Consider the following 23664-nt stretch of genomic DNA (forward strand, 5'->3'; position numbering starts at 1 on the left):
TGACTTTCCCAGGGTCACACAGTTTGGAAATGCCTGAGGCCATGTTCTCTTGGCACCAGGCCTAGCACTCTATCCACTGTGCCATCTAGTTGTCCCCCTACTTATCTTCACATAGGTTTATAAGTCAAGAGTAGCCAAGTTTACCGATATAACATTCTTAAATGGGACTTAAAAATCATATAGAATAAAACAAATTCAATTATCACTATAACATATACTTGTGCATATATATATATATATATCTATATCTTTATACACACACACACACAAGTTTTGATTCTTTTTACCCATAACATAACATAGGGCAGTTAAATTGAAACCATTTCTATCATGGTCTCCAAATAAACAAGAAAGAGCTGTCATTTCCCTTCCATTCATTTGAGGAACTCATCTTTCTCTCCTACCAAATAGCTTGTAACATTTCATGAATGAGTGATTTTACTCTACTAAAAGAAAATGCTACAATTTAAAAATGAGCTTTACTCAACACAAAACCTGAAATATTAAGTTCTGCCCTTAGGTCTTCCTGTATAGAATCCATACATTATTTAAATGCATTTATTTTTTTCTCAATAAATTAGTCTGATGACTAATACTTTTATTTTGCATCTTACTAAATGTTGAAATAAAAGATAATTTCCTTTTAAGGACAGAATTTACTAGGAAGATAACTATTAAGAAATGTTTCACTTTATTATTTGATAAACTACTTTGCTGAGGTGCCATATTCTTAAAACATTCTTTCAGGTCTGCATAAAGCAATTAAAATTCATTTTGGAAAAATGATGGTACTAAAATTATTCATTCATTCAAGAAAAATCCAGTCTCTATCAAGTTTAAGGACCTGTGCTACATGGTTAGAACATTGTTGCTGTTGCTTAGTCATTTCAGTCATGTCTGCTTCTTTGGGACTCTATTTGGGATTTCTTGGCAAAAATACTAGAGTGATTTGCCATTTGCTTCCCCAGCTTATTTGACAGATGAGGAAACTGAGGGAAACAGGGGTAAATGACTTGCCCAGGGTCACACAGCTAGTATGTGTCTGTGACCAGATTTGAACTCAGGAGGAGGCATCTTCTTGACTCCAGACCCAGCATTATTCTCTACTCTCAAAGAGTTTACAATTTATTGGGTGGGAGGAACACTATGCCATGTACATATTATGTCCTATCATGTACATGTTATAGGCTAAGGAGAGATTCAGACAGAGTGATGTAGGACAATTTGAGGAAGGAGATAGTGCTTTCACCTGAGTGAAAGCTAAAGGACATGAGAGTAGGGATGGCAATAATACTTTAAAGGATGTAAAAAAAAAAGTCGATGGAGCTCCTGGAATGCTTTTAAGTCATATAGTTGCTTATCACTCACCTATTTAGTTAATTTCATTACATAATTTATCATCCTTACCAGTTTCTATTTCAGGGGTTCTCTATGATAACATTACTTGGTAAGCAAATTCCACAAATGAAGAACATACATACAGTGGTGACATGTGTTATCTTCATAGCTCTACAAGATAAAACAATCATGTTCTCTCCATGCTGGGAGAAATAATCTCCCTGAATGCCATTCTTTCCTTGGCTTTATAGTGGGACCATGTGATATTATATGGTGTAAGAATCACATCAGCTCACACAGTTGGAAAGATAACATGTAGCCCAACTAAATCAGAGAAGTGCCATCTTTTTATAAGGATGAGAAGGCAAATAGAATAAAGCATGCATGGCTATTAAAATGTTCTTTGAGGATGAAAGCTCCCTGGCTTTCCCTTAGATCCAACATTTTTCCCTTTAGGTGAATAAGAACAAACTAACCTAATATATAGCCCAGAAACTACAATGCATACAGAGAAGAACTGAACCTGTAGAAATTTCACTCTTCTTGTCTCCTTGTAAGCAGGTCACTTTTTGTATTTAATTGAACTGACTAGCCTTGAAGAACCAGTAGGAGGGAGAAGAATTTGAAATTTTCCTCTCTCCATTTTAAACACCACCTTTCTTTTATGCTTTCACATTTTCTAGGCTTCAAAGAAATAGCCATGGCCATGTGGGATGTATTCTGGAATGTTTTGTAGGACCCATGGGGAAAAGAGCAATTAAAAACTTCATTTAAAAGGAGGACTTGGTGAATTTGTAAGAACTCTCCATTTTTCATAGAATCTTGGTAAGAATCTTGATCTGACCTCTTTGGGGGCTTTGAAGTGGTTTTTTGACTTAAAAGCATAGTAACAGAAATAAGTGATGTGAGAAATTTAAAATTGTATCACTATAAGAAAGGGATTCTCATCATTTTCTATTTTGTTTTTGCTCTTTGCTAGGATTCTGAGAAGATTTATTATAGAAAACAATTATAATACAAGAATAATTACATACAGAAAAAATACTCCTCTGGGCTTCTCTAGAATTAATTTGCTAAGGTAACGGGTTAATAAAAGAAGTAAAGTGATCCTGTGAATAATGTCAAAAGTTATTGTTGTTGTTGAGTTCTATCTGACTCTTTGAGCCCCATTTGGAGTTTCTTTGAAGTGTTTTGCCATTTCCTTCTCCAACTCACTTTACACATGAAGAGACTGAAGCAAAGAGCCAGTAAGTATCCAAGGCCAGCACTATCCACTATGCCATCTAGTTGCCCTTTTCTAAATATCAGAACAGTGCAAAAGAGTAATGAGTTGCCTGAAATGATAGCAGCTTAACGTTTTCAACTGAAGACTGAATGTCTGTTTGGTATGTTGTAAGTGAACATTATTATTATTCACATCTGGGAGGGGCTGGATGACCTCTAAAATGGCATTTCGTTCTGAAATTCCATGACTCAACTTCTATCAGTTATACTGATATTTATGAGTCTTGTGACCTTGGGCAATTCAGTTCCCCCTTTGTACCTTAATTTTATCATATGTAAAATGAGAATCGTGATGCTCAAGTCTTGCCCCTGTTACATCTATTGTGTGGCCATGGGCAAATTCCTTAACTTTGGTGCTATAAGTGGCTAAGATAAAAATTATGCCATGTCAAGAGAACATGAGGAAGACCTTCAATAGATAGGATTGCCCAATTGAGGAAAATTTAATAAAAGATATGAAGAAGAATCCCACAGGATGGGCAGACATGGGTGGGTTACAATTTCATCTTTGGCCTGTATCTCTGCATTGATGAGATCACAGATTCATTAGAATATATTAATGGATTTTTGAGTTTTTCAAGTGGATGTATACCAGAACTTGGGCAATATTTGTTTTCATGTACTTTGTTTTTTCCAATAGAGATTGTAAGACCCATCTCTCTCTTAGTTCTCCTTATCTCCCTGGGGATTCTTTGTAGTATTCTGTTTTGGATTGGATGTAAATAGTGTAATGTCATCTAGTAAATGGAAGCTTTTGGAGAACTTCACAAATAATGACAAATCATTATTTGTTTGGGCCTTATCTTCCATGATTCTGATAAACCTCTTTGACAGACACAATTAGTTTTGTTTTTCACATCGATGTCAACATTAGTTATCTCCATAGTTCTGTCTATCATAGTGTCATGTATGGGTTTGGTATAAATAGAAGAAACATCTTATTCCAGAAAAAACTTTCAAGGTGGTATTTTTATGTACAAAGTCCAATGCTTTTATGAAATAATAAATAGCAAATGGGGCAGGATCTTATATTCACTAAACCTTTTGGTCAGTTGCCCAACCATAAAAATGTTGCCCATCATAGAAGATTAATTTTTAGACTTGACACAAAATGAATACCTATGCATTATGGGCAGGTAAATTTTATGACACTAAAATATATGTATTTATAAAAAATAAAATCTGATTTGGTATATCATTCTTTCCTCCTTCCCCTGGTATTATGCCCTAGGTGACTTCTTATTCATAATCTCAATTATTTCAGAGACTGAAACAGAGAAAAAGAGATAAAGAAGGAGACCCAGAGATTATCAGAGACAGATGGACATGGACAGAGAGAGATGTGAGGCACGGATAATGAAAGTCTGGTGGGTAAACTGGTCTTGTTTGAGCTGCAGTTAGGCAGAGGGGTAATAGGAACCCTCAGGGGTAATTAGATGCCCCACTGGACACAGTGTTGGCCTTGGCCTCAACAAGACCAAAGTTTGAATCTTCCTTCAGACATGTCCTAGCTGTGTGACCTTGGGAAAGTCATTAACTCTATCTCAACCCCAATTTTTTAAACTGTAAAGGGGAGATAATTATAGCCCCTACCTCATAGGGTTGTTGTAAGGATCAAAGGAGATAACATATTGGAAGTGTTTTGCCAACCTTAAAGTATTCCATAAATGCTAGTTATCATAGCAGTACACAAAGAAAAAGGATCAGTTTTTATAATAATCCTAATGATTCTTAATTATTCATCCAGTCAGCATGCCTCTTTCTGCTTTCTGCTTTCTTGAGAATCAAGGTTATCAAAGAGAGCCGGGCTCATCAAAAGCATTTCCTTCTAACAAAGACAATTTAAAAAATCTTGCCTCTGAAATTCTAGCAGCCCTGAACAATCGTTAACTGTAAGCTAACAACATACAGGTTATGATTTCCACCAACCAGCTGCCCCAGTTGTATCACAATGACTCCATAAACCAAGGGTTCTTAACTGTTTTTGCATCATGAACCCCTTCTCAGAATGCTTTTACATGTACAAAACAAAATACTTAGTATTATGAAGGAAACCAAAGTTTAGTGAAAATAAAGATGTAATTGCTCTTACCCACCCAGGTTTACATCTCCTGAAATCTACACATAGATTCCAACTTAAGGAATTATTTTAAAGTAAATTTAGAGACATGCAGGTATCAAGCAATGCAGGATTTAATCTTATGAAAATCCTATATTTACTCCCTATCCTTTCTTCAGTAAACAGGGAATCATGGATTTATATAAAGAACAGAACTAGATAATAATAATGATATTAAGAAGAGCAGACATTTACAAAGTTTAAGTTTACAAACCAGTTGAAATGTGCAAACCACTATACATACATTGTCTCTTTTGATGCTCATATCTATTGACATTGCAGTGAATGCCAGGGCCAATTGCTACTGTCAAGAGTTCCTAAAACCTCAACTTTTCTTTTGTTTTTCAGTTCCATTTTTCTCCTTGTTGCTAGGAGCAAAATACTTAGGAAATTTCAAAAGTACTAAACTTTGCAGGCGAGACAGGAAAATTGGGAAGCAATCTATGTTCTCATTTTGCAGCTGGCTCTTAGAAAGAGAGGCACCATGATTCCCATCTGTAGAATGAGTGGGTTGGATGAGATGACCTTTGAGAACTCTACAGTTCTTAATCTGTGATTCTAGGATGACCAGAAGGAACAGCTGGTGACAATGAAAAAGGAAGTGGGCAGGCCAGTTCTGGTCTCCTGGGGGGTTGAATTTCAGCTGACAGCTTTGGCCCTCAATAGAAAGAACATTAGGAGGGAGGATCAGTGAAAAGATGTTGCTTCCTCTTCCCTCCAACCCCAACAATAGCACACCCTACCTAGAACTCCTCTGCATATCACCCTCACAGTCTTGAAAATAAACCTTCACCCATTCTAGCTCTTCACTATTCCACATCCTTTGACAAACTCTCACCTCATTCAATCCTGGTTTCTATGACCACATCTCTCCACTCCCAGGCTCTTATCCTTTGACCTCCATCTCTAGTCCCCTGCCTCAGGCCATGGAAGTCACTCATCATCAGAGGCTTTGAAGAGTTGGAAGGGGCTCTCTTCCATGCCCCATGAGGAGGGAACACAAAAGAGACATGACAAGGGCTGGGAAGAAATGAGGAACATTCATGTTGAACAGAGATGGCATCAGGTATTTTTTTGGGGTGTCTGAGCTCACAACCTCATAGGCTTCTCCACCCCAGGGTACCAGGCAACAGTCAGGGAATGCAGGTTTCTGGCAAAAAGAGCAAAACCTCAAGGAGGCAGATGATATCAGATCCTGTTGTGGTCAACAACACTTTAAGCAAGAGACTTCTTGAGTTCCCTACAGATCACCCTGGCTTGACTTAGGGTTCTAGTTATTCAATTCCTGCTCTTGCCCCATGTCTTTGGATTTGCTAAGGCAGCTGGATGGGCTTCTTTGCTTTGAATATGCTCCCCTTCTCCCAGGGGAGAATTTATCCTAAAGCTTAGCCATTATTCTCACTATCCACCTCTCAAATTTAATTTATTTTGACAAATTTCCAATTGCCTACTATGGGTAGACCTCATTCCCACTGTGAGCTAATGACATTGGTGCATTACAGCTTTGGAAGACTTTTGGCCAATTCAGACAGTAACCATCATGTGCTATTAACTGACTTTCTAATGAGGGAATGATTTTGAGCTCAGACATCTAATTCATAAAAGGTTCCTGATCAGTGGAATAGAAATTCTGCCAAGCTTGAAAACAGATTATATATTTGTTGATATCTTATCTCACTTAAAGGCAAGAAAGAAGGGTTTGAAGGTCTCTGAAACATGTTTAAAATTGACCTTTGCTAGAACTTGGGCAGGAAATCTTAATTATTATTTATTTAGACCTCCCTACAGAGGACTGGACTAAACTATTTTAAACTGGAGATGAAACATCATTGCATGATTTAATTGAACATTAACAACCAGGGAATTTTTATTTCATAATAAAATAGATATGCTGAGGAGCCCTTGCCTTTGTAACCTCTTTGGTTTGATTTCATGGTGCCATCTTTATAAGAACTTTATGTACTTTAAAATGTCATCTTATTGCTGTCTTTAGAGAGTAAAGTTTGTCTTGCAGAACTTCAAAACACTGTGAGGGGCAGTTGGGTAGCTCAGTGGGTTGAGAGCGAGGCTTAGAGATAGGAAGTCCTGGGTTCAAATCTGGCCTCAGACACTTCCTGGCTGTGTGACCTTGTGCAAATCACATAACCCCCAATTGCCTAGCCATTATAGTTCTTCTGCCTTGGAACCAATATTTAGTATTGATTCTAAGTTAACACAAGGTAAGTGTTTAAGAAAAATTAAAAACACTTTGTGCATAAAGGTATCCAATATTTTTCACCATAAATTATGATTATATATTAGATTTTTTAGATCGACTATGACTTATTCATTCATTCATTTATTCAGGAATTTGCTGAACCAAAAATGACATTTAGACTAAGTAAATTTAACACACAGATGAACAAAAAAGTATTTATAAGGAAGTATTTGCTTCTTCTTCCCCCAATTGGTAAACATTTATTTTATGGATTTTTGTGCCACACACAGGAGATAAAATAAATAGGAAAGTGAAAAAGTCCCTGCCTTCAAGAAACGTATGTTCTATTAGGAATCAAATTGACTAGATAGAGAATATAGTAACCAATTAAGAGGGAAATAAAAGATTTCAAGAATTGAGCAAAGTGTGCTCCAATCAGGCTGGAAGCTCCCACAACTGTCTTCATGCTAGATTAGTCTGCTGGTAGATGAGCAGATTTATATCCCTATAGTGCATATAGGATTTCACCTTGAAAAAGTCCGAGTACATTTGGGATTTGGTGTCCTGGAACATTATAAAATGGTCCCAAACCTGACCAGCCCGAGGAAGTTCCATATTTAAAAGTTCAGAAACAATCTTATTATCCTGAGAACAAAACATAAAAGACTCGTGAGAATATTATATCGGCAAACAGGAGGGTGTAAAAGGTTAGCTCTTACTCATTCATTAGAGTAGCATTGGTGAAGTACTGTCATGCTTGCCCAGTTGGCACGGGGGACTTGAAAATCTTTGCCAGTGCTGCATTAGAACTTTCTGATTGAGGATAGATAATATGTCTAATTACTTCTAGCCACTGTCAGGGCTTCTTATGAAAAAATGACAACAAAATACATTTTCAAGACCAAGTATGTTGCATACATCACCTCATTAGTCTTCACAACTGTACTATAAAGCTAAGAAGAACCAGAAATTATGATCCTCACTTTACAGATGAGAAAATACGCTTAAAGGAGTTAATTGACTTATCCTTAAACCCAAATGAAATCAATGAGAGAGCTGAAAATGAAACCTTGTTTTCTTGTTTTACAAGTAATCATCAACTCACTGGACCATATTGCTATTTTCAATTCCAAAATCACTGTCTGTACACAATTTTCAAAGGATTATTAGAAAAACACCAAGTGAATACTATAAAAGGGGAACTTGGAGGATTATATCAAATGATATAGAACCCTTTAGAGATACAGTCAGGGTCAATCATCTACATGTGATTTCTGGAGCTGGCTTTTTCCATATCCCCTCTGGAGCCTAAAATTGTTTTAACTGAATATAAACCTTTCATTTGACAATCCTATATAAATCTTACAACATAACCCCAAATCTAAGTTCATACTAGGATGTAATAATTGATGTAGATATTGACATGTGGCAGTTAAATAAGCCAACATTTGTCTGGAATGAAATCCCTTCTTCTGACTCTCAGTATCCCTAGCTATCTTCTAGGCTTATCTCAAATGCCCTTCCCCATCCAAGACCTTTCCTGATACTCTCATTTTTAGAGGTAATCTCCTTTGTAAGGCAGCTAGGTGGTGCAGTGGATAGAGCACAGAATCTGGAGTCAGGAATATCTGAGTTCACATCCAATCTCAGACATTAATGGCTATGTGACCCCTGAATAAGTGACTTAATCCTGTTTGCCTCTGTCTTCATCTATAAAATGAGCTGGAGAAGGAAATGGCAAACCACTCCATATTTTTGCCACTAAAATTCCAAATGAGGTCACAAAGAGTCTAACACAACTAAAACATCTGAACAAATAAAATCTACTTTGCATATATTTTGTATTTATATGTATGTATGTTTCCTTCAAATTGAATCCTAACACAGTCCTCCTTCCAAAATTATTTCTATTTCTTTGTGTAGAATGTAAGCTCTGAGGCAAAGATTTCTTTTTATTTTCTTTTTCTCCTTACCAGCAATGTTTGCTTGAAATTATTTTTTTCCTAAAAGTGAGAAAGTCTTAGAAATTCACAGAAACAAAGAGGCTCAGAGGTAAAAGGGATCTCTGAAATCATAATTGTTCTTGCTTGAAGACCTCCCAGGTCTTGTCTTTCCACTAGGAATACTTCCACTATGAAAGTACTCTTTTTCATTAAAGGTCCATTTGCCCTATCCCCAGTCCCTACCCTTTGTAAAATTATACTCAATATACTCACAGAGCACTGTTATTCTTGGTTGTAAGCCCTTATCTTTTGCCTTTTGGCATGTTGGGACTCTGTACTCTCATGCGCTTTTCTTTGTGGTAGCTACCCTTGGTTGTTCTTGTTCTGCTTTCCACGGATTCCTTTGCTAATCTCTACCTCCTCCCAGAGTTAGACCCTTCTGGATCTTTGAGCATCTCAGAGATCTTGTATATTGAGTCTCCCAGTCTAAGAGCTGTTTCCTGTTGTTCTCAGTTCCTTTCAAGATCCATGGTATGAGTTTCTCACCACTACAGGATAGTTGGAAGGGGAGTTTTCCGCTATTGATATCTCTAGATATAGAACCCTAAAAGTTAAATATGTTACTGGCCAGTACCTTGCTATATCAGGCAACTTCTTTTATGTTTGTGCTGGTTTTGCATATGTTAGTGACCTCCTCCTGTAAAGCCTCTTTCCTGGGCTTTCCCTGGGCTTTGGGTTGACTTTTTGCATAGTTCAGCAGGGAAAGAAAAGGCTTACTATGTTCTTCACTGGATCGTTTTTTTTCCTTATTGGATATCTTCATCACTATTTGCTCTGGTTTTTACATTTTTGTTGGAATAGTTATGTGACTATTCAGGGAGATATCTTGCCCAGAAATACTTTAATTCCTCTTCTAAGGGGTGATCTTTTAGATTCTTGAAAACCACAATCACACATCTTCTAAGTCCTCTTCTCTAGGCTGACATCCCTTATTTTTTCACCTGATGTTTATGTGGCATAGTCTTATGGCTTCTCAACATTCTAGTTACCTTGCCTCTAGACTAACTTCAGCCTTTCGATATCTTTCCTGGAAATTAACACAGTATCATAGACATGGTTGTTCAAGAAAAGAGTATAATAGAACCATCTCTTAATATCCTTGAAAACTATGACTATCTTCATACAACCTAAGAACAATAACATTAACTTCTTTATGGATGTCATATTTTCCAAATGGGTTCATGTTAGGCTCTTAGTCAAATAAAATGTTTATATTTTGTTTAGATGATGTCTTTGCCAATAGGGGAATGTAAACTTTTACCTTTATTCTTATACAATTTCATTTGATTAGATAAATCCAACACTCTAGTCCCAGATATTTTTGAATCCTGACTATGTTATTCAGTATATGCCTATTCTTCCTAACTTTGTGTTGCTTGAAAAATTTTATAAAGAAGTGTTAAGACTGATTAGAGATTTGATATTATTATCATTATTAGTTAGACTATATTGTTCACTTGTATATAATTAGAATCTGCTCCCCAGGACTCTAAATCCCAGCATTCCATTTATGTGTTTACCTATGTTCTTACCTAGGGAGCATATATTTTGATATAGCTCTGCTCTCTGTCTCTGTCTCTGTCTCTGTCTCTGTCTCTGTCTCTGTCTCTGTCTCTGTCTCTGTCTCTGTCTCTGTCTCTGTCTCTCTCTGTCTCTGATCAAGGCTGGGATGTTAGGTGAGTGCCAGGCAGAAGAATTTTTCTCACGTGTTTTTACTCAGGTTTTTACTTTTGTTCTTGTATTTTTTCCTACTTCAAGTGATTATTAATCTTTAAAAATGTAATACTTGGAGTTATTGAATATTAATTTTAATCTTACAGATATAATTGTTGATTTAATAAGAGATAATCTTAGTTATTAATTGACTGAACAACTGAGTGTCATATAATATATAATCTGTTGCAGAAGGTTATCATTTATCATCATATAGACATATAGAAATAAGTCCTCTTCCTAGTTTTCTAATTGACTTAGAGATTTGTTTTTAAGATACTATGCAAAAGGCTATGGAGACTAAGGGGACCACAAATAATTGAAAAATTTTCCACTGAGAACGGACATTTCACCATCATTACCAGAGTCTGTCCTCCTTGAGCTCTCTCAAAAAGAACATTACAAGAGATGTTATCTCTAAACACAGTATCCATGCTATTGGAGAGGGTAATAAATAAGTTTATAAGTCCCTATTTTTGGTCTATACAGATCGGTAAAACAAGGACCTTTTGACTTCATTTCAAATAAAATATTTGTGTGTCAGTCTATACTAGGTATGTGTGCAGACCATTGACTTGGGTGATTTGTTCATTGTCATATTAAAATCAATTTTGCTCAGAAAACTTGTTCCCAGACTTTTTTTTTTTTAACACAAGGACTCTCTGACTTGTTATCTAAATCACTGATGAATGCTTTAGACAGTACAAGGCCAAATATAGATCCTTGGGACCCTGTCCTAGAAACTCCCATTTAAGTTGGCATTAAAACACTCTTTAGATCCTTTCCTTGAAGTGATTTTGAAATGTAGGAATTCTAGTATTGTCTAGCCCACACCTTTCCAACTTTTATACAAACACCATACAAAAGAATTTGTGAAATTCTATGATAAATCCAGGTAATCTATATCTATAAAACTAGCAAGTGCCATTGACACATCAATCAAGACACCTTGCCAAAAGAAAATAGTCTATTTTGACTTATTCTTTATGGAACCTTGTTGTTCTGTTTCTTGATAGTCATCAACTAGACCTTTAAATAACACATTCTAAAATATGGCTAGCAACAGAAATAAAATACATTGGCTTTAGTTTATATATTCTATTTTCTTCACTTAAAAAAAATCAAGCCAACCTCTATTCTCCAACCACAAAGTACAACTGCATTCTCCTTGAATTACCAAAGATCCCTGTCAATCAACAATCATACCTGCCCATGCTTTCAGTATTTGGTTTTTTACATCTGGTGATCTGATCTCATGAAAGGTCCAGATAGTAATAATTCCTGACATTGATATTAGTGTATTTGTATAGGTTTAAAATTATTTTTTTATCTTTATATATATGATCTCATTTTAGATTCAAAATCATAGTATGAATAGGGACTGCATTTGTCTACACTCTCATTTCAGAGGTGGAGATAGTGAGGCTCAAAGAGGCTTAACAATTCATCAATAGATACAAATCCAGTTTAGTGTTAGAAGCAGAATTTAACCCTCATCTAGTGACTCAAATTTGGTTCTCTTTCTACTATAGCATGCTGATCTTCTGAAGAATCATGGGCTGGGGAGAATGGTATGTGGAGGTATGACAAAGGCAAGAAAGAACTGAGGATTTCAATGAAATGTGAGGATAGGAAATAACAGATGGAGATAAGAGGAGCCAGTTTGTTCCCTGAACCACTATAATCCTCAGGAAATAAGCAGAGCAGTTTTGTTGCTACCTTATTAAATTGTGTGTGTGTAGGCATGTATAGACACACAAATCATTCTATGCATAAAATTTCAGTTTCATATACAAGACTTTTCTTGTTTATTTTTATATTTTTGAAATGTTTGATAATAGTTAATTTCATAATATAAATAAATGAAAAGACATAATTGTGGTCTATACATAATATATGTTTAATATAATGAATGCTGATTGATAACATTCTACATATAATAGAGAAATTTCACCATGAAACTATGGCACATTTGGATAAACAGTATGCTGCAACCAACAGTAAGAACTGTTATTTGTTAACTGAGTAATTTATATCCAAAAACTGCCCTTCTTTCCAATTTTCCTAATTCTATTGATAGAACCATGATCATTCCAGTCACTTGGGCTCAGAATCTTGATGTCATCATTGATTCTAACTCTCTGTCTTCCCCTACCTCATACCATTTCTGTTGTTTTAATTTTTGTATTATCTCTTGTATTTACTCAATCTTCTTGGGTCACACTATAGTAAACTCTAGCTGTTGTTCTTTTTACTTCTCGTCTGCCTTAGAATAACAGCTTCCTAAGTGCTTCTAGTCTCACTGCTATTCAATCTACTCTCAAAAAAATTCCTAAAACAATCTTACTAATGCACAGCACAGATAATGCTCTACTTCACAAACCTTTGATGGCTACCCATTTCCTTTAGGGTGAAATATTCTTAACTTGGTTATTTAAGGTCTTCATCTATCTGACTAAAATCTGCTTTTCCAGTCTTCTTTATATAATTTATGTTCCAATCAAACTGGGTTAGCCATTTATTTCCTGATCTTGTTCTGCCCCCTTCTGCCTCCATACATTTACACAGATGACCTCATATACCTAGTATATATTCCTATCATATTTTAGCCTACTGACATCCTTTTCTTTCCTTTAAGACCCAGGGTAGGCTGTACCTCCTTCCTGATCTCTCCAGCGCAAAGTGATCTTTATCTACAAGTTTCTTATCACACTTTTATAGTTCTCTTTTGCCCTAACTTACATTCTCCTTATATTATACTTATTCATATAAGTTTCTTAAAACAAAACTTTTCTTAACACAAACATTTCTTTAAAAAAAAGCTGTTTGAGATGGGAGATTATGATTTTTACCTTTTAATGTTAAATAGCTAGCATAAAGTAAAGGCTACTAAAACATCTGTTGAATGAGTAGTTGGGTTAGTAGGATTAATAATCTTTCAATTTAAATAAATTCTATTAAATTTTATTTAAGTTCTATTTTAATTTATTTTTTTTTCTATTTTAATCACAAGGAAAGGTGAGAAAACAATTATTTCCATGAATGAGTCAGAGTATTCTTAGCAGTTGGTGAAGGCTTCTTATCATTGGCAGGAATTTATTATTCTCATGACTAAACTATATAACAGAGGCTACTCATACTGCTGTAAGTTAAACATATTCCAGATATGCAAAAATACTTCTAGAATAACACATAAATAGTCAAGAGACTGAGGCCTACTTTGAAAGGCCAACTTAAAAAATGTTAGTTTATTCTGAGAATGTTATTCCATTAAATCAATCATGAGTTAATTGCATGTTTCAAAAAATCAATTCTAGTTATAAACATATGCCTTATGCTGTCAGAAAACTTCAAATCATTTACACAGTTGGATTCCTTTTCCTTTTTGTTGGAGAATCCTGTTTTTGTCATTACACATACCCTTCCAGGAAAATGTAGAATATAGTTATTCAGAGGCTGATAACAGGAGTGAGGGAGGGAAGGAGGAAGGAGAAAGAGAATATGTATGTTTTAAGGGTTAGGGGTGAATGGTAACAGTTGAAACTGTCATTTATTACTGAAAACTTATCTCATTTGGGAAGTTTTGGCTAGATCTCTTTTGGGCCCTTAATCACATTCTACCTTGTATCATATTTATTTGAGTAGATGTTTGAATTCCTTGGAAAGCATTTATTGCTTTTTGTAAACATCTTAGCAATTGATAAAGTCGCTAGTATTTTTTAGGGTAAGAGGGAATTCAGTAGGTAAATCAGAACTCAGAGAAAACAGATAATGATAATTATTAGAATAAATGTTAAGGACCACTGGCACAATAAACCAAATCCTAAATATTTTCCATTAAATATTTAGTTTACACAAAATTTAGATACCCAATAAACTATCATCTATATAGCTGGTAAGCATAAAAATGATCAGAAATTAGTCAGTTACATAGATCATATCTGCCGTTTCTGTTTCTGAGAAGGTAACAAAAAAAATTGAAAGCATGGGGAAACTATTTCTTAGAAGTCTCAAGAAGAATTTTTCTTTCAAAAAAGTTTTAAGTGTCTTAGAACAACAGGAAGCAACATACAGGGTGTCTTTAAACTCTTAGAGCAGTTTTAAGTTGTTAAAGTTTAAAAGTATACAAAACTTTTGGGTGTGACATCCTGTATATATCTTGAAAAGTATTTTAAAATGAATTTCTTATAATGGATTTTTTAAAAAAAATCAAGCTATCCTGCTCTGGAGAACACTATAAACTATAAATATTCCTGGATATTTTAAATCTTATGATTTGATGCCCTGTTTTAATGTTATATTCAGAAGTTATAGTCTGTCACAAAGTTTGTACTACTCAAAGAAGGAAAAAAAATTATAATATTTTTATGAAGAAGTATAAACTGAGCCCCCAAGATCCCACTGTCCTTTTATGTTTATACAGAGATGCCCTGTACTTCCTGGTCATTAACAATACATTTGCCTTTCATTAGCGCATAACTGCATGATGTGGATCACGGATTCAGGGTTTAGAAGTGGCAAACAATGACCAAATCTCATTATGTAGCAAGGAAGGAAGGAAGGATCATGTTGATTACATTAAAAGGCCCCAGACACAAAAGTGCGCACTCAGATATGCTGTAAGTCACGATTCCCCTTACTCTTAAATTATCTTTTGCAGCAACTACAATTCTTTCCATATCACACTGTAAATACACACACACACACACACACACACACACACACACACACACACCTCACCAACCCATTAGGCAACAATGTACCTGACTTCACTTTATCCACTTTAAAACAAACACTAGAACCCAGTTTAGTTTGTTTAAATAGCCCCAAGAGAGAAGTTGTAACACGATACACAGTTTCTCAGTAATTGTAACATTTCCGGCAAGATAGGAGAGAAATGTCCGAAAGTAAGGAAAGTAAAATTCAATTAACTTAAGTTGGTTAGCAAGTCTCTTTTCCCCCTCTCTCGACCACACTGGGCATCTGGCCTGAACTCCTTTACCATATGCTTACCCCAGGAATAATGCACTTAGTTTGAGGAGACAGCAGGCGTCTGTCAAGCATACCAGACTAGTTCCAAGTGGGCCAGCCACTCCAGCGGGAATAGTTCTCACAGGAACAAAAACTCAGTCAAATTTAAAAGCAAGCAGTCTTGTTTGTCGGAACAACATAGCAACTGGTTTCCTTTTCCTTCTTGGCTTGGGACATATAGCGTTAGCCAGTATGTCACTATAAAGTTTCTTACGTTGCACTTTTAAAAACCGGTTTTTTTCCTCCCCTCCACTCCAGAATGGGCTCAACAGAGCAGAGAAGTCCATCAAACTCAATTAAGAAAGCAGAGTGGGAGGGCTCCTCTCAATTTTGAATGACGTCAGCTGGCTGAGAGGGGAAGCACAGCAGACTTGTCAAAGCAGAAGGGGCATTTTCATTAATATCAGCTGCATGCCTCAAAGCAGGAGTAAGCCAGAATCCTGGGGAGTGATAGTCTCTTAAATTCCCAATAACTTGCTCAACTGAAAAACAGACTGTTCCTATTCAAGTCAACTACTGTCCTGAAAGCTATTCTGGAATCAAAGGGAAGGATCATTTCCCAGTCTTAAAAGAAAGAAGCCTCCTTCCCCTCATCCTTCCCTCTAGTAAACAAAACTCTTTCCTTTTTGTCCTATCACTGACACGAGAGACATAACTAGGGTGCGGTAATATAGCTTCCTTGTAGGTCACTGAAATTTATATGACATTGATAACACTTGTCTTTTATTAGTACAGAAATGACTGAACATGGTTCTTTGTGGTCAACATTCATTAAGAAGGGAAGCTCAAGAAACTTCCTTCTTAGAGAACTTGATCTAAGGTAAATTCTAAGGGAAGCTCAAGAAGTTTCCTGCTTGGAGTCCTTGATCTAGGGTAAATTCTAAAATGACCACCCTCACCTAGACAGTCTCCCTAGAAGCAGCCTTTTGATGTTCAAAGCATGCTTGTTTGTTTGCTTTCCTACTGATAGTCATTCTTTCTTGGTCCAGCCTAATCCTGAGGTTTTCTAGGGTATTCTGTGCTAATTTAAGATGCTATTTTGCTTCCACTTCTACTTCTTGCTATTTATTTCTTTTTATTCTATATTTCTCATTTAAGAGAGCCTTTAAAGGGAAAACAGTTAAATGGGAGTTTAATATTCTCACTGCCCTCTTTCATAATCATATTCATTTGAAGCAGCCACTCTAGTCCTTTTACAAAAATTTCATCTTGCCTCCAACATTGTTTAAAAGTCGTCTCCTGCTCAAAAAACATCTTTTTCTTGTTATTTCTAGTATCAATTGCCAGCATTAGCTTATTTTGGGATTTAGCACCCTTGCAACAAGTATACAGGATGGTGCTACTAATATAAAAATATCCTTCAATCTTCTCTACATTCATCTTCAGTTATTTGTATTTCCATCTTTGAGAAATCTGAATGTTTATGAGTTACTTATGTATCCACATCAATTTCTTTAGGTACCCTTTCTTCCTCATGAGACTTCTGCTTGTGTCTTCAGAATTTAGATTGACCTCACTCTTATCTAGAATTTTATTCCATGGGAGTGTACCTTTTCTCTTAGAACCATTTGATCCTTATTTTCCTCAAAGCTAGAATGCATGTCAGACACTGATTTCCTTCATAATAATAATAACTTTACTAGCCCTTTAAGGTTTGCACAGCATTCATTGATCAAGCTTATAAAAATGCTTCAAAGTAGGTGCTGTTATCATATCTGCTTTTAGAGATGAGGAAACTGGTAGACAGTGGTTAAGTGACTTGCTCAAGATTATGTATCTAGTAAGTGTCTGAGTGAGGATGGATTGGAACTCAGGTCATGCTGATTCTATATCTAGTTCTCTAGCCACTTTACCATTCAGCTGCCTCAGTCATGAAATGTTTTGTCTCCTTTTTTCACAACTAGTTCCTTCTTGTTGGTAAAAATTAAGTGTAGGAGAGCTATTCTTCACCATTAGAATAATTAGTTCTTCTTGAAAAAAAAAAGCCGTAATTGTTCCTTATAATCACTATTTCTCTTCCTAAATATCCACAGGGGAAGGGATTAATAACTTCCAGACCTGTGATATTGAGGCATCCTGGAAGAAGAAATCTCTCCCTCTATCAATGAATTTTACTTATAGTTTGCAGATTCGATTCTCTTCCCCACTTTTTTTTTTAAATAAAAAAGCAAAACAATATACGGCCTTCTCCAATTAGGCCATACCTTTTCCATTCCTTATGGTCTTATTAAAAATAAAAAAAAAAAGTTCTGTTGCTTTTTTTAAATACCTCTAACTTGGTATTGTAAGATAACTGAATCATTGATTGAGAGATGGAGGAGAACTAAAAAAATCCCAGGGACATTATGTGACTTGTTCAAGTTCACACTGATAATAAATGGCAGAAATAGGATTTGAACCTGACTGCAGTCTAAAGCCTTCCCTCAGAATATTGACTCAGGATCTATATAGGAAATATGTTTGTTCTCCTGTTGATCTCCGAGTACCAAACTTTTACTATTTGTTTACACAAACATTAGTCATAGGTACAATGCAGATAGAAAGAAGCAGACTTCTATTAGGTGACTTTCACTTTAAATAGACATGAGTCAGACTTTACTACTGTGCTTAGGGGCCATTGCTCAGGAACAAAGATATTTTGCCAGAAGTCACCAAAGTCAGAACCTCACAGGACACCTTACATGTGGTATCCTTAGAACTCACTGCAATTCAGCCAATTTGGGTAACTAACATGGATTGTGTGAAAAGGTCCCCTTGACCCTATCCGCTTTCAGAACTAATGCCACCCATGGCTTCATCCCTCATTATACAGGGTGATGTTGTGTGCAAACATGAATATTCATGGCTGCTGTCAGCCAGCTTATGAATCATAATAACAAAGGAAAACCCACAGAAACCCGCATGTGTTTTTGATAACAGCCAAATTCTATTTTTCCTGAGGTGGAAATGATATAACCTTTGTAAGGGCTGCATGATTACATATAATAACTAGGAAAAATGCAAAAGGAACACAAACACATACATATATCCAAAGATTTTTTAAAATCAAATTTTCTTTTCACCAAACAAGTTATACTGTCAGTGATAACTAACTACAAATGCTTACTTTTAAGAAAAATGGAATAGAATGCTTGGCTATTGATCCAGAAAGCTATTGATCAAGATGGAAAAGAACAAAGCAATATCTGAACCTCAGTCCTATTATTAAATTGTTCTCTTACAATTCAGATTCCATTTTTTCCCAGAATTATTTCCTATCAAAGTAGTCTGTGATTTTATAAACTATTCTGAGGCAGATGACTATCTAAAAATTAGTATTTGTACAATGAAATTTTCAGCATGATGTAGTGAAAAGAGCTATAATCCCTAGGTTTGAATCACTCCTCTTCCTACCTAGCCAGGTAACTATGGGAAGTCATTTAATTACTGGCTCCCCCAGTTTCCTAATCATTAAAATGGTGAAAATATATTTGAGTTGGGTACCTATATGCCTATAATTCCTACTACCAGGAAGGCTGAGGCTGATGGACTGCTCAATCCAGGGAGAGCTACAGTAGACTACCCTGATTAGGTATCTGCTCTAACACTGACATCAATAAGGTAAGATATCAGTAATAGTATCCCTACTCCTACCCCATGATTCCTTAAGGAAAAAAGGTTGGAAATAGGGCATGTCAAAGCTCCTAATGGTGGAATCAGTCCAATGAATGGTTGCTGTATGTCCAGTCTGGACAAAAAAGACTCTTAACCAAAACTAAAACAAAACAATACTTGAACCACTGACCTTGTGGAGTTCCTATGACAGATATTCTTTATAAATATAAATATTAACTATTATTATTCTGTTTTACCATAACTGATATTTCTTTGGTGCTTTAAATTTGGCAAAGTGTTTTATAGACATTATTTCATTTGAGATATATAATAATCTTGTAGAAAGGATATTATAGTTATTTTTATGAAAAAGAGGCTAAGAAAAATTTCCTTGGTCACATAACTACAAATAAAAGTAATAATGATAAAAATAATGCCATTGAGTTAATTGAATATATTGTAAGAGATTTACCCTTGGATGAAGTTTTATGGTACAACTGAGACCCAAGAGTAGACTCAAAAGGCCCTTTGGCAATATTCACATAAACTCAACCAATGTGTGTCAAAGTAGTGACATACTTAAGACATGCAGATTTTTTGTGTGTGTGAATAGAGGAGTTTATGATGGCAAATGAGGACCAGGTTATCACTTCAAGAAATTATAGATGGGTTTTCCTAAAGGAGCCCTGTATTACTGATAAAAGTAGATTATTCCAGGGAACAATGGAGACAGCTCAACATCACTGCAAGTTGTAAAAATTTATTACTTGTTGAATGTCTAAGTAAAATGTTACTGAGAACTATAACTATACATACATCATACACTTGGTATATTTTTAAGAACTATCAGTCACAAATCCTCAAACTACAAATATTGTCCTCAAAATAACTTAGAGAATTAAACAAACAAACAAAAAACCCACATCTATCTTCAAACATTACATGGGCCAAACTGAGGGCAATAATCACCTAGCCTTAATGTTGATTCACAAAAACTTAAGAACAATGTGTTCAGAGACACTGCCATCCCAAATATCAATCATCTCTGAGATACGTGGAATAAAAAGCTTTTAAAATACTGAGATCTGGCTGATGAGATCAAAATCGCTTGGGACCATCGTAAGGCGGTGCACAAGAACCAGCTCGAGCTAGTTCTTGACCCAATTGTTATTTTCAGTGTAAGTATTTACACTTGGGACTGACAAGGTTTGATTTATTCTTTTGTTGACTTTCTTGATTTGAAGATGCGATGAAGAAAGCATTAATAATGCAGATAAAAATTAAAAGTGTGCCATGCATAAACTTTTTTTTTCTTGCCTGAGATCTAGTTGTTTTCCCAGAACAACACTGGCAAATATCCTTCCTGTCAGCCTGTTTCCTACCAGAAATGTACCAAAGATTCTTTTGGTGAGCTTACAGAGCTTATATCCTAATACTTTTATTTAACTACAAACAATTATATTATCCACTTGTGCAGTGCAATGACTATTAAGAAAGAATATCTGGATAGTAGTGACTTACCCTAGGACCACAGAAAAAGGTAAGAAGGATTACTTCCAAAACCATAACAATTTCTGATGTTTATGTAGTAACTTAAGGTCTGTAAGGTAGTCTATAAATATTATCTCATTTATTCTTTCCAATAACCCTGTGCAGTAGGCCATTCTATTATCCTCATTGAACAAATGAAGAAACTGAGGCTGAGAAAGGCTCTAAGAGACTTATCCAGAGTCATAGAGCTATTCAGCACATGTTTTTCAGTTGTTTCGGTCAATTCAGACATGACTCCATGACTCAGGACTCTATTTATTTGGGGTTTTCTTGGCAAAGGTATTGGAATGGTTTGGCATTTCCTTCTCTAGTTCATTTTATAGATGAAGAAACTGAGGCAAAGAAGATTGAGTGACTTGACCAGAGCCACACAGAGAGTAAGTGTTTGAAGCTGGATTTGAATTTAGATCTTCCTGACTCCATGTCTGGCATTTTCTTTACTGTACCACCTAGCTGCCTAGGACCCAGGATGCAAACTCAAGTATTCCTGACTCTGTGCAGTGGAAGGAAGAGACAAAACAAACAAACAAACATTTATTAAGCATTGATATGTGTGTGTATGTGACAATATCTATGTGCCAGGCAGTGTGCTGAACCAGATATTTCTGACTCCTGGTCCTACCATCTAACCACTATGTTACCTAGCTGCCTACCCAATGCTCTATGTATTCCCTATTCCATGCTGCCTCTCTTATAAAAGAGAGTAGTATACATGGATCCTTAAAACAAACTTCATTGAGCATCTGGTCCTTTTCTCTACAAAAGACAGCTCCTACATTCCATTCATATTATTTTATTATAGAGTCAGTATGAAATATTACAAAAGGACAGTGAATTCATGTGAACAAGAATAGCATTCACTCATAATAAAATTAACTCAGAGATATATTTATAGTTAATCTTTCTGCTGTATTTTTTTTATCTATATAACAGTTATTAATCTAGAGATGAATACTTTGTCTTTAGGCAAAGGGTATATATCAATTAGAACCTCTATTTCTATCAAAAACACTTTTGGACAAGTTATCCAACTCCTTTAATTTCATTCCAGCCTCAACTGGGTTCTGTAGCAGGCTTAAAAACCAGTTCTCTTGACGATGGTTGAGTGGTTCTAATTGGTGATTTTTGTTAGTGCTTTACTATTTAAAAGTAACCAAGCAAGGGAGGCGGAGTCAAGATGGAGGCCTAGAAGGAGCAGAAGTTCAGACATCTGAATACTCTTCCTTACTAATCACAAACTGAATGCTCCTAGGGGACTGAAAATCAAATCTAACAACAAGACAGAGCCAAGGAACCCTCCTGTTGGACTCAATTCAAAAGGTACACCCCCCCAAAGATGGAATCTGAGAACACTCAGGTTTAAGGGGAAGGCAGAAGGAAGGTCCCAGGACCCCTCCCCCGCTCACCTAAAGCGCCGGGACTCCAGCAGCAGCAGGAACTTCTGGGCAGGCAAAGGTGCTGGTCTGGAGGGTGTATCTTGCGGGCAGGGCTGTGCCAAGCTCAAAGTGTCGAACACAGATGACAGGGAAGGAGCTAGAGAGGGAGCATAGAGCTGGAAACATGGCTAGAGCTATGTAGATCCTCCATATTTGCTCCAGCCTTATAGGAGGTGTTGGCCTCAGAGCACACCCAGCACAACCAAGCTGAACATAATCCCATCAAAAGTCTTCAGAAATCAGGGAAGCCCAGGCTCCACACCCCTCCCTCATTGACTGTTGGACCTTAATCCAATCAAAAGCCTACAGAGGACAGGGAAGCTCAAACCCCCAACAACCTTCCCCCAGAGACTACACCAAGAGATCTTCTGTCAAAGAAGGGAGACTGACAGAAGCCCCCAAAACCAAAAAAATGTAAGGAGCAAGAGCACAGACAAATATGGGGAGCAAAGAAGGGGTGAATATGAACAAACTATAGAAAAAGAAGAAAGAAATTACAATAGATAGCTTCTATACAGTGAACGGAACAGAGGGGGTGGGATCAGCAAACGATAAATCAGAAATCCCAGTGAATTGGATACAGGCTGTGGAAGAACCCAAAATGCAATTCAAAATACAATTAAGAGAGGCTGAAGACAACTTTAACAGCAAGATAAATCATCTGGAAACAGAAAACAGTGTCTTGAAAGCCAAAATTAATCAGCTGGAAAATGAGGCAAAGGAGATGAAAGATGAGGCAAAGGAGATGAAAGATGAGGTAAAGAGGATGAAAGATGACCTCCATAGAAAATCCGAACAGAAAGAGAAGGATTACCAAAAAGCCAGGGATGAAATCCAGTTTTTAAGAACCAGAATACAACAACTAGAATTAAGTGACCTCACAAGGCAGAAGGACACTATAAAATAAAACCAAAAGAATGAAAAAATTGAGGAAAATATGAAGCAGCATCTCATCCACAAAACAGAGGATTTAGAAAATTGTTCGAGGAGAGACAATTTAAGAACCATTGGTCTACCAGAAGTCCGTGACAAAAGAAAAATCCTGGACATAATACTACAGGAAATTATTCAAGAAAACTGCCCCGATATTCTAGAACAAGAGGGAAAAGTGAAGATTGAAAGAATCCACAGATCACCTCCTGTACTTAATCTCCAACTGACACCACCCAGGAATGTTATAGCCAAATTCAAGAACTATCAGACCAAAGAAATGATATTACAAGCTGCCAAGAAGTCATTCAGACACCATGGAACCACAGTGAGGATAATGCAGGATCTGGCTGCATCCACACTGAAGGATCAAAAGGCATGGAATATGATATTCTGGAAAGCAAGGGAACTAGGTCTACAATCAAGAATCAACTACCCAGCAAAACTGACTATATTCTTACAGGGGAA

The 23664-nt window shown here is 36.1% G+C and overlaps 1 protein-coding gene across 8 annotated transcripts in view; it reads right to left on the reverse strand.

Moving 5' to 3' along the window:
* The window catches only part of CACNB2 (calcium voltage-gated channel auxiliary subunit beta 2), a 413180-nt gene that overhangs the window by 172672 nt on the left and 216844 nt on the right, over positions 1-23664 (reverse strand). Inside the window, exon 1 of one of the 8 annotated variants that reach the window (XM_007504907.3) lies at positions 15668-18744. The exons of the other annotated variants lie outside the window; for them this stretch is intronic. Within the exon in view, the coding sequence (XP_007504969.1) occupies positions 15668-15718 (51 nt within the window). The 5' untranslated portion in view covers positions 15719-18744. Of the gene's footprint in view, positions 1-15667; positions 18745-23664 lie in introns of those variants that run through there. 8 annotated transcript variants of the gene reach the window in all.

This window comes from Monodelphis domestica, chromosome 5 (assembly GCF_027887165.1).
Source record: "Monodelphis domestica isolate mMonDom1 chromosome 5, mMonDom1.pri, whole genome shotgun sequence".
NCBI classification, from domain to species: domain Eukaryota; kingdom Metazoa; phylum Chordata; class Mammalia; order Didelphimorphia; family Didelphidae; genus Monodelphis; species Monodelphis domestica.